This window comes from Peromyscus californicus, unplaced genomic scaffold (genome assembly GCF_007827085.1).
Source record: "Peromyscus californicus insignis strain IS unplaced genomic scaffold, ASM782708v3 Scaffold_11__1_contigs__length_118956290, whole genome shotgun sequence".
NCBI lineage: Eukaryota > Metazoa > Chordata > Mammalia > Rodentia > Cricetidae > Peromyscus > Peromyscus californicus.
The window spans coordinates 69,944,340-69,958,956 of NW_026294402.1; the positions used below are offsets into that span (position 1 = coordinate 69,944,340).

Sequence of the window (14,617 nt, forward strand, 5' to 3'; positions counted from 1 at the left end):
GGCAGGTCCAAGCCCCTCCCCCCTGCATCAAGGCTGTGCAACATGTTCCACCATAGGCAATGGGCTCCAAAAAGCCAGCTCATGCACAGGGATAGATCCTGATTCCACTGCCAGGGGCCCCTTAAGCAGGCCAAGCTGCACAACTGTCTCACTATGCAGAGGGCCTATTCCAGTCCCATGCAAGCTCCACAGCTGTTGGTCTAAAGTTCATGAGTTCCCGCTAGCTTGGATAACAACCGAGACGACAGTACTTATATTTTAAAGGGCAATTCCTTCTTGGAGAGTCTAAGCAGACATTGCATGCTGCTTCACTGTGGTGTTAGTAGGATTCATGCATATTAATATATATTGTACTTTTTCTCAAAATCACCTGTCTGGCTTAGATCCAGAGAACAACTAGTTGAGGCTATAGTCTTAGGACTTTGTGGTGATTATCACACATTTTCATGATAGTGAGGCTACTTGAGCCAAGTGTATTGCTAGCCAAATACCATTTCCATTAATCTTCATAAAATAATGTGTGCAAATTTTCAAATAACAATGTTTTCTTCAACTTTTAAAATAAGCATCGAAATCATTTTTCGAAGAAAATTGTAGATATATAGTCTATAAGTCACCTGTGGTTTAAGGCCACACGCTTATTTCTCACCTCCCCACTAGAATAGTTTCTGAAGGGTATCTGGGAAGTCACCAAGGCTTTGCAGATGATGAAACCACAATGAAAGATTTAGATTGCAAATGCTACCACAGAGAGATGACTATGCTGTCGAATTACCATCCTAGAACTTTGAAAATAGACATTATATGTAAATTTTTACCCCAAATTACATTTACTATATAAAGCAAAGCCAGGCTTTAATTTTAGTTATTTTTTTCAGAGCATATTATTTATATACTTTGGGAACGGTAGTAGTACTGGGGCTAACCTACTTTTCTAATTTTAAAAGTAAGTGTCATAGCAGGCATGTTATATACCTGTAATCACAATACTCAGCAGGCCTTAGCAGGAGGACTGTGAGGTCAAGGCCAAGCTAGACTATGTAATAAAATGCCGTCTCAAACAAACTAACAAACAAAATGCAAATTTCATATAGCCCAGAGTCTTTTTTTATTTTGTTTTGTTTTGTTTTGTTTTTGAAACAGGGTTCCAGGTCTTACTATATAGCTAAGATTGACCTTGAATTTCTGATCTTCCTTTTTCCTTCCAGTGATGGATTGTAGACATGCACCACCATACCTTGCTTAAGATGCCTTTTCAATAAATTAATTATAAGTAAAGTTGTAATATGGCATGTTATATATATGATTGTTAGGTGATTGATTTTTGCTAGCTTAAATTTTTTCCTTTTTGTCTTCTAGTTTGCCAGGGTTTGGATACCTGATCCTGAGGAAGTGTGGAAGTCAGCAGAGTTGCTGAAAGATTATAAGCCTGGAGATAAAGTGCTCCTGCTTCACCTTGAGGAAGGGCAGGTAAGGACTTTACCTTCATTTTGTGTTTAGCCTGAAGAGCTGGAGGGTGGAAGAAAAAAACCTTACTATAATTCGCTTAATCTCAGTTATAGTGTAAATGTTGGATTACTCTAATATTGTTATTTACTATTTTGATAAAAATGATACTTTTTCTGTACTCTACACAGAGGACAGTGAAAACAAGACATGCTTTAAAACAGCATCATTTTAGCTTCTACATTTATCATGATTATCAAATTTGCCTTAATATCTAATTTTAATACTAAAGATTTGACTGTGCATCCATATTTTATGTTTAGGACAGCATTTCACTTATTTCATATTAACTAAGTGCCAGTGTAAGATTTGGTATTTTGGAAATAGTTACTAAGGAGCTGTTGTATATGAAGCATTTTGCTAGTCACCAGAAGACCTTACAAGCAGCCGTGCCTCTGACTGGCTGCATTATGAGTGAGTGAACTCATCTTGGTTCCAAAGCATTTGACAGGATATGTCACACTTTTTCATAAACAGAACTTTGTGACATTCATTTTCTTTAAAGAATTTACAGTCCCAGGCCGGGCGGTGGTGGCGCACGCCTTTAATCCCAGCACTCGGGAGGCAGAGCCAGGCGTATCTCTGTGAGTTCGAGGCCAGCCTGGTCTCCAAAGCGAGTTCCAGGAAAAGGCGCAAAGCTACACAGAGAAACCCTGTCTCGAAAAACCAAAAAAAAAAAAAAAAAAAAAAAGAATTTACAGTCCCAGTGTTGAGTGCTCAGCCCTATATGGGGATCTATATTACCCTGTCTAAGGCTCAAAGAACATTACAGAAGAGGAGAGAGAAAGAATGTAAGAGCTGGAGGATGTTAGGATAGGGTTTCTATGAAATGCTGTTTTCCTGACATAACATGGCTATTGCACCTTGAACTCATAGCAGTGACTGCTTGCACAGGACTAGGTCTAGAAACATTACAGCATGACGGAAAAAGATTTTATAAGGCCCCACCCCTCCCTGAAGAGTTACAGATAGTAAATGGTGTCTAGGGATGGGGAGTCATATTCCTCAGTGGTGTAGCCCAAGGAATATGCTAAGTTGCTCTTCCTTGAGTTAATAACCCCCAACCCATGGGGTGGATATTTAGAAAGGTATGTGTTTTCATTCAGCAAATACATATTAAGGTAACTGCTATTAGGTACCATAACCATGCTAAGAACTGTCAAAAGGCATGGGTTTTGACATCATTTCCTGGTAAGAGATGAGCACACTTGCAATAGTACGGCACAAGATATAATACAAACAAAATTAAAAATAGGTCAGAGGAATGTATGATCAGAGGGAGCTAGTGAGTCAGGTAAACACTAAATGAAGGATGTGCACAGGTGACATTTCATTTCAGGCACCCTGGAAAGCGTGGCCATTGACTGGGAAGACATACATAGTCACCCTGGAAAGTGTGGCCTTTGACTGGGAAGACATACATAGTCACCCTGGAAAGCATGGCCATAGCCTGGGAAGACATACATAGTCACCCTGGAAAGCGTGGCCATAGCCTGAGAAGACATACATAGTCACTCTGGAAAGCATGGCCATAGACTGGGAAGACATACATAGTCACCCTGGAAAGCATGGCCATAGCCTGAGAAGACATACATAGTCACCCTGGAAAGCATGGCCATTGACTGGGAAGACATACATAGTCACCCTGGAAAGCATGGCCATAGCTTGGGAAGACATACATAGTCACTCTGGAAAACGTGGCCATAGACTGGGAAGACATACATAGTCACCCTGGAAAACATGGCCATAGACTGGGAAGACATACATAGTCACCCTGGAAAACATGACCATAGACTGGGAAGACATACATAGTCACTCTGGAAAGCATGGTCATAGCCTGGGAAGACATACATAGTCACTCTGGAAAGCATGGTCATAGCCTGGGAAGACATACATAGTCACTCTGGAAAGTGTGGCCATAGACTGGGAAGACATACATAGTCACCCTGGAAAGCGTGGCCATAGCCTGGGAAGACATACATAGTCACTCTGGAAAGCATGGCCATTGACTGGGAAGACATACATAATCACCCTGGAAAGCGTGGACATAGACTGGGAAGACATACATAGTAGAGAACAAGCTGTGTTGTTAGGATGTGAAGTGAGGGTGGCATGCAAACCAAAACCAAATGGACTGGACAGTGCGAGTGTAATTCCTACCTGATAATTGTTCTTTTATGTATAGTTCACTGTGTTGGAGTTAAACCCTCTCCTTTTTTTTATTTAGACAAAAAGGGGAAAATGTTGTGGAATATTTATTTATGCTGTATAAAGATGTGTCAGAGTGCTTGGTTTAATAAAGAGCTAATGGCAGCCGGGCAGTGGTGGCCTTTAATCCCAGCACTTGGGAGGCAGAGTCAGGCAGATTGCTGTGAGTTCAAGGCCAGCCTGGTCTACAGAGCAAGATCCAGGACAGGAACCAAAACTACATTGAGAAACCCTGTCTCGAAAAACCAAAAAAAAAAAAAAAAAAGCTAATGGCCAATAGGTAGGCAGGAGAGACTAGGTAGGACTTCCAGGCAAAGAGAGGAACTCAGGCAGGGGGATCCCAGTGAGACACTGAAGAAGTAGACATACGGTACAGAGGAGAGGTAACTGAGCCACATGGCAGAATAAAGATTAATAAAAACAAGTTAATTTAAGAGCTAGTTGGGGAAAAGGCCAAGCTTTCATAATTAATACTAAAAAAAATACCACAGGGAACTTGGTATTTTTGATAAAACTCTTGTACTTCACTAGTGTATGGGGAGCAATTACAGTGTTTTAAAATACAAATAGTGTAGTTTGTGTTTCAGAGAAGGCACTATGAACATGGATTTCAGGAAAACATCACTGAGACAAGGAGACTTGGTAGAGAATTAGACCAAATTAAGAAAGCCCTGAATGTCAAACTACAGAATTACAACATCCAACATTTATTACTCATCTGCTTCGTAGTATTAGACACTCTGTTTGACCTGCTGGGCTATATGTTCTAATGTCAGTTCACAGCTCTATGGGTTGGTAGGTGATATTGTTACTGTTTGCCAAATAAGGAAACTAGGGTTCAGAGGCATCAGATAGATTTGCCTGAAGTCAATGTAATTAACAAAAGCAAGGCATCAACCTGGTATATAGTCAAGCACACTGTAGTCCCAGCACTTGGGAAGTAGAGTGGAGAATCAGAAGTTTGTGAGTTATCCTGAATTACTTAGGGCCAGCCTAGGATACATGAGATCCTGTGTTTCAAAAACAAAAACAAGCTGGGGCAGTGGTGGCCCATGCCTTTAATCCCAGCACTCAGGAGGCAGAGCCAGGTGGATTGCTGTGAGTTTGAGGCCACCCTGGTCTACAGAGCGAGATCCAGGACAGGCACCAAAACTACACAGAGAAACCAAAACCAAAACCAAAACCAAACAAAAAGAGAAGAGAAAGAGGAGGAAGAGGAGTAATTCTTAGAACAGGGTATAAGTAAATAAAAATAGCCAAAGTCTCCCTACAACTAACCAATGTCTTTTTTAGGAAATACAGTATTTTAGGTCCTAGAATACAATAGGAAAAAACATGGTCTTTGCAATATTAGAAATGCATATTTATTTGATAATGACTAGTCATTTCAGAGAAGCAGATTATATCCATTCCAAGAGGAAATTTTCATAAATATGTTATAGATGACCCTGGCCTTGTTAGTGTCTTCTCTAATATCCAGTTCCATTTTCTTCCCACATTGACCAAGCAACTGCCCATCCTCCCATGAAGACTGAGAAGAACATTCTGGGATGTCCTTCTGCTGTTCTGAAGTCATATGATGAATTGTGTTATCAAACCATGATGATCATGAGCATTTCTAAAACCCCACACCCTCCAGGGCTTGCTATCAGCCCATATTTTCACACTATTTAGACATAAACAGAAAAGGTAAATGAGGTTCCTGACCCCAAACATTACATTGTAGGTGAGCAGGCAAGCAGAATGTAGTGAGGGGAATTTAGAGGACCCGGACTGGAACAGTGAGGAAACAGTTGTAGATTGACGGTCAATGCAGTGAGCAGTCAGCCACAGAAAAGGACAAAACACAGAGGGAAAGGCACAAAGTGTCATGCCTGTCCTGTACTGTAACCCGTTCATACCTGATTGAGTATTTGACCTCTCTGTGCATCTTCAGTAGTGACAAACTAGCAGCTTCCATTGTAACTGAACTTACCTTTCCCCCTTCTCATCTGTCCTATGCTATTTGTCCTTAATATATAGTAGAGTGGCAGCTTCCGTCATTGGCATTGTCAAAAAGTCCCATATGCCTATGATTTATAATGCATAGTACTTCTTAAACTTATTTTGACATTTAGTGTGCATATTCACGTATGTGTGCACATATGCATTCCTGCCATGATGTGTGCATATGGCGGTCCGAGGACAGCTTCAGGAGTTGCTTTCCTTTCGCTATGTGGGGATCGAGCTCAGGTCATCAGGTTAACTGCAAAAGCCTTTACCTACTGAGCCATCTTACCAGCCCACATGGTACTTCTTAATGTTTGGGTCCAGGAACCTCATTAACATCTAATGAAAAGTATACATTATTGATCCCAAATATGTACATATAGTGTGACACATAATTTCAGAGGATTCTTGGAGCTCTTAGGGGGTCGTAGAGCATGCCAAGTATTGCTTCTTTAACTTTTGCCACAACTTTTTGAGCTATTTTTGTTAAACCATCTTACAAATGAAAGCTTTAGTTTAAATAATGCACACAAAGCCACATGGAAGTTAAGGGTTTGAACCTAGGTCAGTCTGACTCCAGAGCTGAGCTCTTGACCTCTTCTATACTATCTTATCTCTCCCCATATGTGGAGTGAAGAGGGAGATGAGAACTCATCTAATGGTTCAAATTTTGGGGTTAAAATCTCTAGGCTCTGACTTCTTTAACTATATTAACAAAAAATTATTACAGTGGGGCTGGAGAGATGGCTCAGTGTTAAAAGTATGTATTGCTCTTCCAGAGGACCAGAGATTGGTTTCCTGCACCTGCATTGGGCAGCTCATGCCTGTAATTCCAATTCCAGGAAATCAAATGTCCTCTCTAGACTCTGGACAGCTGCATCATGTACACACATACACCCTTACACACTACACACATGGTGCATAATTAAATATAAAAATAAAACCTTAAATTATTTATGCATACTTATGTCTGATGAAAAAGCCACTCTTTATTGTTTGCCATTTTTACCAGTTTTTCTGATAATGGAAAAATGACAGGAAACACATACATATAAAAGCCAAGAGGCAGATCAGAAAAAGGAAATAATCAAGTGCATAGGTCTGTTTCATGTTCATCTTTATTGGCATAGCTGTTCCATCCTCTGTCCTCAGGATTTGGAATACCGTCTAGATCCCAAGACCAAGGAGCTGCCTCACTTACGGAACCCAGACATCCTTGTGGGTGAGAATGACCTCACCGCCCTCAGCTACCTTCATGAGCCTGCGGTGCTGCATAACCTCCGAGTTCGCTTCATTGACTCCAAACTCATTTATACGTATTGTGGTAAGTGCTTTGCTCATGAGCCGCAAGCTTTCCTTTGGTGGATGTAGTGATGGAAGTGCACACAGGCAAAGCCAGCTTGGTTGAATCTTTCATACATACAAAAATCACTTCAAAGTTACCAGAAAGGTTCACCAGTATTCACTAGCTAGTTACATTTCATGTCAAATAAAGTTATTTGTGATTTCACTCAACATAAAAAGAACAGGTCCGTCTTTGGGACCCTCCCCTCCCAGTCACGTCAGAATCAGTGCTGAAGTCACCCGTTCTTTTCATCTTGTGAAAACCCGCTCCATGAAGAGTAGAAGTCCCCAGACTGGCATTTGGTGCAGGTGCAGGGTCGGTGCTGCCTTTATCCTCACCTGGACACCCCAGACGGACACATTGTGGTGAGCCTGTCTCCTTCCCGCAGTATTAGCTGTCAGCAGCCCAGCTCATGACGGTTTTCTCAGAACTGAAGCTTGAACATGTGTGCACGGCCTCAGTTCTTCTCCCGGCCCATCTGTCTGTGTTTTTCTCTGCTCTACTTTGTTCGTATTTTTTTCCTCCCACTTCTCTGGCTCTTCTCCCTCATGACCATCCCTCTATCTTACTAATCATGGTTCTTCTGAGGTCCAGATCTGGTGTTCATTCATTCCCATGTGTTCGTTGGCTTGCTGACCCATGTCATGTTTATCTTGTCTTCACTGTTGTCTGTTTAAGCAGGCACAGCCATTTTTCCTCTCAGGAGGATTTATGTCTCATATATTCTTAATGATAACCTTTTTTTGTCCCTATTTAAATATTTTCCTTCAATTTATATTTTTAGACTTATTTTATTTTATGTGTAGGAGTGTTTTGTCTGCATGTATGTATGTATACCACATGTGTAGTGTATCAGGTGCCTGTAGAGGTCAGAAGAGAGTATTAGATACCCTGGAACTGGAGTTATGGATGGTTATGAACCACCATGTAGTGCTGGGAACCAAACCCAGGTCCTCTGCAGTAGCAGTGCTCCAAACCACTGAGCCGTCTCTCCAGCCCCTCAATTTACTTTTTTGCACATACGTCATATTTTTCTATGTTTTTTTTCATTTGAGGCTCATATAGCCCAGACTGTTTTGGTACTCATTAGGTAGCTGAGGATAACCTTGAACTTCTGATCCTCAACCTATCTCCACTTTCTATGACATTTAATGTTCTTCAGAAGCATGTGTTTTGTGGTGTGGAAAAATGCTCATGTAGAATCACAATGATTATAGTATATATTTTGTTTATTTCTGTTTTTAGTGTATGACTGACTACCAGTGTGATGTCCTTCTAAAAGAAAACCCTTTGAATGAATCTCTCATTACTTCATTGGATAAATTTCTAGAAATGAGCTTTTAAAATTTTTATTTTATTGTTTGTATGTATAGGGAGTGTGTGTGTGTGTGTGTGTGTGTGTGTGTGTGTGTGTGTGTGTGTGTACACATGCATTTGGGTGCTTGCAAAGTCTAAAAGAGGGTCTGATTGCTAGATGTTGGAGTTACAGGCAGTTGTGAGCTGCCTGACATGGGTGCTGGGAACTGAACTCAGGTCCTCTGCAAGAGCAGTGATCTTTACCCCTGAGCCATCTCTTCAGCCCCCAGTTTGTTTTAACTAAGCCTGAAGATATTTAAATTGCTTAAGACATTATTACTTTTTTTTCCACAATGGAGATAAAACCCAGAGCTTTCCAAATGATTGACAAGACCTCTGCTCTGAGCTCCATCCCTATCCAAGTCACATTATTTTAAACAATCTAGTCCAGATTAGTTAGGACTATGTATAATAATTTAGAATGCCAAAGACTGTGGTGTATTTTGATTTTTGAGCAATTCATTAGTTTAATATGAACTAAATTGAAACAAGGTTTTGTGCTGCCTTTCTTTACCAAGTTTGATGTGCCCATTGGGATGTCATTGACTTCATTTTCTTTCTCCCCCTTCTCCCCCAGGAATAGTCCTAGTAGCTATAAATCCCTATGAACAGCTGCCTATTTATGGAGAAGACATTATTAATGCATACAGTGGCCAGAACATGGGTGACATGGATCCTCACATCTTTGCAGTAGCTGAAGAGGCTTATAAGCAAATGGCAAGGTTGGTAGGAACTTCTATCATCATTTCGTGGCTCTTGTTAGATAAGGTAATTTATTCTTTGCTGTGTTATGAATATGTAAAAAGAATGAGGACTTGTAAATAGTTATTGCCTAAGTACCTTTGGCCAATTTGTCTCAGACTGTCTGGACTGTTTAATTAAATATTAACATCTCCCATTTATAAACAGATCATATAGCTTGTTTTTAAGTTGCCTTCAGAATCTCATCATGCTCCTGTGACAAAGCAGGGACAGGTGAGAGAGTCAGAGTTTAGTAGTGACCTTAGTAAGAAGTGACTTCTCTAATGTCACTCAGCAAGGACCAGATAACTAAGAGACGTAGGAGCTGGCAAAGGAAATGATCTGTTTGTAGCAATTAAAAATATATGTGTGTATACAGAACATCTGCAAAGTGTCTCCCATCACCCACAGAGCCCGAACCTTTGAGGGCAGAGACTGGGAAATAAAATAAATGACATGTTGTAATGTGAAAGGGTGGGTACATAAATAGTTAACTAATTTCTTCTGCTTAGAAGGAGGAACTTGGTAAGATATGCCGTGGGAAACCCCCAAAGCAGTTTATAGAATAGAAAAGAAGCTAACATTATAGAGGCTTTTATTTTCGCTTTTGCAACCAATGTACATTTTTGGGCCAAAGAATGACATAATTTTAGAATTATTTCAATGAAAGAGCCCATTGAAGTTTTAATAATAATAGTACATTTTAATAATAATAATACTTCTCATAAGAGCTAAAGTTAACTATATACTTTCAATTTACTAACAAAATTTATCTTCATAACTTTTTGAGTTTGGTGTTGTTATTAAATTTAATATTACATTAAAACTTCATTTTTACAAGTGGTAAAACTGAGGCTCAGAGAAGTTGTATAATTTTTCTAAGGTCTCATCAATAGGAAGATCATCTTTCAAATTCAATTAGTCTGACACTAAAATATTAGTATATTGAATATAAAATTACTAAGTGAATTAACAGTATATAATATGCTACATTATGCCTGATAAATGCTATAAAATGGTAATGATTATCCAAAGTTTAAAGCTTAACATTGAGAAAGTTCCATCTGTCAGTGCATCCTCCTCTAGGCTGGCAGTGCCATCCAGTACTTGATTTTTCTAGTTCCAGAGGTGCAGCCTGAGACCCACAGGTCAGAGAGGAAGTCCGTGGACTGCTAGACTCTAACATTGATCTCTGAAGAATTTCATAATACTTCAAGAATTATACGACTTCTCGGAAAATGCTTTCTTTGACTCAAGGGATCAAAGCAAGAGCTTTGCATATGCTAAGCATATCCTCAGCCCCAATGCTCTTCTTAGATCTGAAAGCATGGTTCTTTCCTCATTGTGGCAACCCTCAAATGTCAGTAGATTCAGCTTGCTTCCTGGCATTCTCCTCATCCCACGTGATATTCCCCATGAGTCAGTCAGTACAATTTCTTAACTGAAGGTTGTTAGTTGCTTTTTTTTTTTTTTTTTTGCCTAGTTTTCTCTTATAGTTTGAAAATATGCTTCAGTTAGTTAGGATATTTATCACTTATATTAATAAATCTGCACCCACAAAATCTGCTACAGTCACCAAGCAGAGTATTTGCTTTGGCTTAGTCAGGAATCATTTCTTACCTTTTTTTCCCTTACCCAATAAACATGCCCTCTTTCCCAGATATGAATCTTGGTGTTTCCCATCACCACTGTTCCTACAAACCCCTCACATCTTTAGGAAAGATACATTCATCTGATAGAAATTTCATAATCACAATCCAAAAGCCAACCACTGTCCTGGACATGATGTAGCAGCAAACTAGATAAAAGTCCCACCCCACAAACAAAGCCTGGAACAGAATAAAAGTAAATAAGGCTTAGGCTTGTCAGCTGTCACTAGGACGATTGATTATAGTGATATTAACCTTCCTGATTTGTGTCAGTATAAATTGGTGAGAACAAAGCTCTACTTAGGAACCATCATGAAGGAGGTAGGAGTGTCCATATTTACAACCTACACTCACAATGTTGCCGACAGCATTAGACTGAGAGAAACAGAGAAACACGGCGAGTGGACAGCTCCTGCATCGGAGGGAAGCATAAGCAGGACTTCGTTTTGCTAGGTGTGCTCTTTTCTACACTTTGAAATCACATCAGAGTAGCTTTACAGTAACAAACACAGCAAGCTGGGGTAGAAGTCAGGAGATGGGGTAGGAGCTGAGAAAGGACAATTTAGTTCAGAATATTAATGAGGATGGTGAGAAGAAATAGGTTCTGGATATATTTTTAAGATGGAACTGGGAAAAAAACTGGCTGATGCAGGGTAAGAGAGAAGTGGGAGTCAGGATGACAACAGGATTAGTTCTGAGAGCTGGAAAGTGAGCAGTTCCCTTTCTAGAGATGAAGAAGTTACAGGACGAGTGGGTCATGTGTACGTGGTAGGGGTGGGAGGTAACATCTTAGTTTATTTCTTTATTCCATGTGTATGGGTATTTCACCTGCATGTATGTGTGTGCTTCATGTTGGCGCAGTATCTGAGGAGGCCAGAAAGGGGTCTGGTGGCAAGTGCCTTTACCTGTACAGCCACCGTGTTAGCCCTGTTATAGGTGTTTTACTTAGAATGATCAGGCCCCATCTCCATTCTAAACATGCTCCTTACAGGACAGTGCCCTTGTGACATACTGTCACACTCTTACTTTTAGTGACCCTGTTGACTTCTAGAGGAGAAAAGGCAAACGGAGTTCGTGTCTTTTTTTCCTCTTGTATTCCTTTTCTCACATTCTTACTTGTCTTTTCTCATCTTAAAACTATTTATTTGTATGTGGTGTGGTGTGTTATAGTGTGTGTGTGTGTGTGTGTGTGTGTGTGTGTGTGTGTGTGTGTGTGTGTTAGCACAGAGGAAAACTTACGGGAGTCAGTTCTCTCTCCATGTGAATTTCAAGGATGGAGCTCAGTTCATCAGACTTAGTACCTAGCCAACTGACTTCACCTTCTGAGCCACCCCACCTTTACCAATATCACAGTATTAGTTTCATTAAAACATCAAAATTTAGTTTTGTTTCCTTATAGCCATGTGGTGGGGTATTATCTTAATTTTATATATTTCCTGTCCTTTGTGAATCATAGAGAGCAATGTTCCTAAGTTTCATTTATGGTTTTTATTGAAAAAAAAGTTAGTATTGTCTAATTAACCTGGATATAGTTTTTTTAAAAAGCTGTTTGTACTAATTGCTTCTCTCCTAATAATCACAGAACTTAAATCTCAGGATCTCTGTTTAATCAACTATAAGATGGAACAGTTTCACAAGTGGTCTAGCTTGACCGTACAGTGTAGTGTGAAATGTATTTGCTATTGTTATGTATGATAGGATTAATGCATGGGCATTTTGCTTCTTCTTAGTGAAGGACAGACCATGCTAAGGAGCAACATAGCAAACCAGAGGGAGTCTACTAGAGACCTCCCCAGATCTCTGCAGTTAGGCTGTGACCACCCGCCATTGGCATCCAGTTACCAACTTTAGTCAAACTAACTCCTCTGTTGTTTTCTCCAAAGAGAACAAGAGAGTATCTGTCCTTCTCTTCCAGGGTTTAAAATTATATCAGCTGATAAGTGCAGAAACACTTTGAAAAATACTAATTGGAATTCAGATTCAAGTTCTTCCTTTCATCTTTGTGAAGCATCATCTCTTCAATCTTCTTCCATCCATTCAGACATTGTCACTGCTTTTATTACTTCTGACTTTATTATGACCAGGCCTTTCTTAGGCCATCCCTTCTTTCATTTAGTTATGTGGTTTCTGAATGCTCCAGTATCCTGAGGTTCATTGGCTAAGTGGAAAATTACTCTTATGGATGATGAAATCTCTCCTGTTAACAATGGTGACTCAGCTACCATGTGGTGCCAAGTGTCCTCGTTATATAATGGGTGTGGTGTAATGCATGCTACCTTATAAGGATGGTTTTATACAGATGCTTTATGACTTTCAGTCAGTACATCCTAAGTCAGGTTTTGTACCACATGTGTATATGCCCTATGTTATAATATTAGTATACAATGGCTCAAAGGTTTGTGTGCTGAAGATTTGGTACTGTTATTGAAAGACAATTGGATAATGAATGCACTGACTTCTTCAGTGAGTTAATCCATTGATGAGTTCCAAACTGAATCTGCTATTAGGAAGTACAACCTGGCTGAAGGAAATAGGCTGCTGGGAATATATCTTTCAAGGGTTTTTCTCATCCCTTTCCCTTCTCAGTTTTGTCTGCTTCCTGGCTGCCATGAGGGGAGCAGCTTTGCTTTTGCTTCCTTGTTCTGTGCTGAGTCAGCATGTCCCAGAAACAAGGGACCCAAGTGAATATGGACTAAAATATAAAAAAATTTCCTCTCTGCATCAGTTACTTTTTTTTTTTTGGTTTTTCGAGACAGGGTTTCTCTGTGTAGTTTTGGTGCCTGTCCTGATCTCTATAGACCAGGCTGGCCTCGGAACTCACAGAGATCCGCCTAGCTCTGCCTCCCAGTGCTGGGATTAAAGGCGTGCGCCGCCACCGCCACCGCCACCCGCCACCGCCACCGCCACCGCCACCGCCACCGCCACCGCCACCACCACCGGGCCACATCAGTTACTTTGTTGCTGTAACAAGGCACGTGACAAAAGCAATTTGAGGAAGGAAGGGGTTGTTTGGCTCACACTCTAAGGTCTAGTCCTTTGTGGCAGGAGGTCACAGCAGAAGAAACCACTTTGCATCACCAGCCAGGAAACAGAGATAACTGCTGATGATCAGCTCATTTTCTCCTCAGGACCCCAGCCCCCGGAGTTGTATTGCCACACTTGTGTTAGAATTTACTCAATTAACCAAGTCTAGATAATCCTTCACAGACATAACCAGGGATTCTAAATCTGATCAATTTAACAGTCAGTTTAAACATCACAGCTTTACCCATTGTCAATTTGACACCAAACACATCACTTTAAAACCATAACCTTTCACTTCTTGTCCCCTTGGCTCATAGCTAGCTCATGATGTAAAATGCAATCAGTCAAATTCTAAAGTTACCATAGTATTTGGCAGTCCACACACTGTTTAAAAATTCCAAGTCCAAGTCTTGTGTGAGACTCAAAGCCATTTCTTAACTACAAGCTCTTATAAAATATAAAACAAGCCAGGCGATAGTGGCACACACCTTTAATCCCAGCACTCGGGAGACAGAGCCAGGCGAATCTCTGTAAATTCGAGGCCAGCCTGGTCTACAGAGTGAGTTCCAGGACAGGCACCAAAACTACGCAGAGAAACCCTGTCTTGAAATACAAAAACAAAACTATATATATATATTTTTTAAAAACGAGTTACATACTTCCAGTATATAATGGCACAGAATGAAAATCTCCTTTGCGGCAGGTAAGAATGGGGGCATAATAAGGAATGGTCAGAACAAAGCAAGACTAAAACTCAGCAGGAAAAATACCAAATTCTGCAGTTCTGTGTCTAACATGG

General features: G+C 40.3%; 1 protein-coding gene across 2 annotated transcripts in view; it reads left to right on the forward strand.

Annotated features, from left to right (window-relative positions):
* Positions 1 to 14,617, forward strand: part of Myo5a (myosin VA) — a 156,888-nt gene that overhangs the window by 43,586 nt on the left and 98,685 nt on the right. For both annotated transcript variants that reach the window (XM_052714464.1, XM_052714473.1), the window contains exons 2-4: positions 1,360 to 1,470; positions 6,856 to 7,027; positions 8,982 to 9,126. In XM_052714464.1, coding sequence (XP_052570424.1) covers positions 1,360 to 1,470; positions 6,856 to 7,027; positions 8,982 to 9,126 — 428 coding nt within the window. The remainder of the gene's footprint in view (positions 1 to 1,359; positions 1,471 to 6,855; positions 7,028 to 8,981; positions 9,127 to 14,617) is intronic.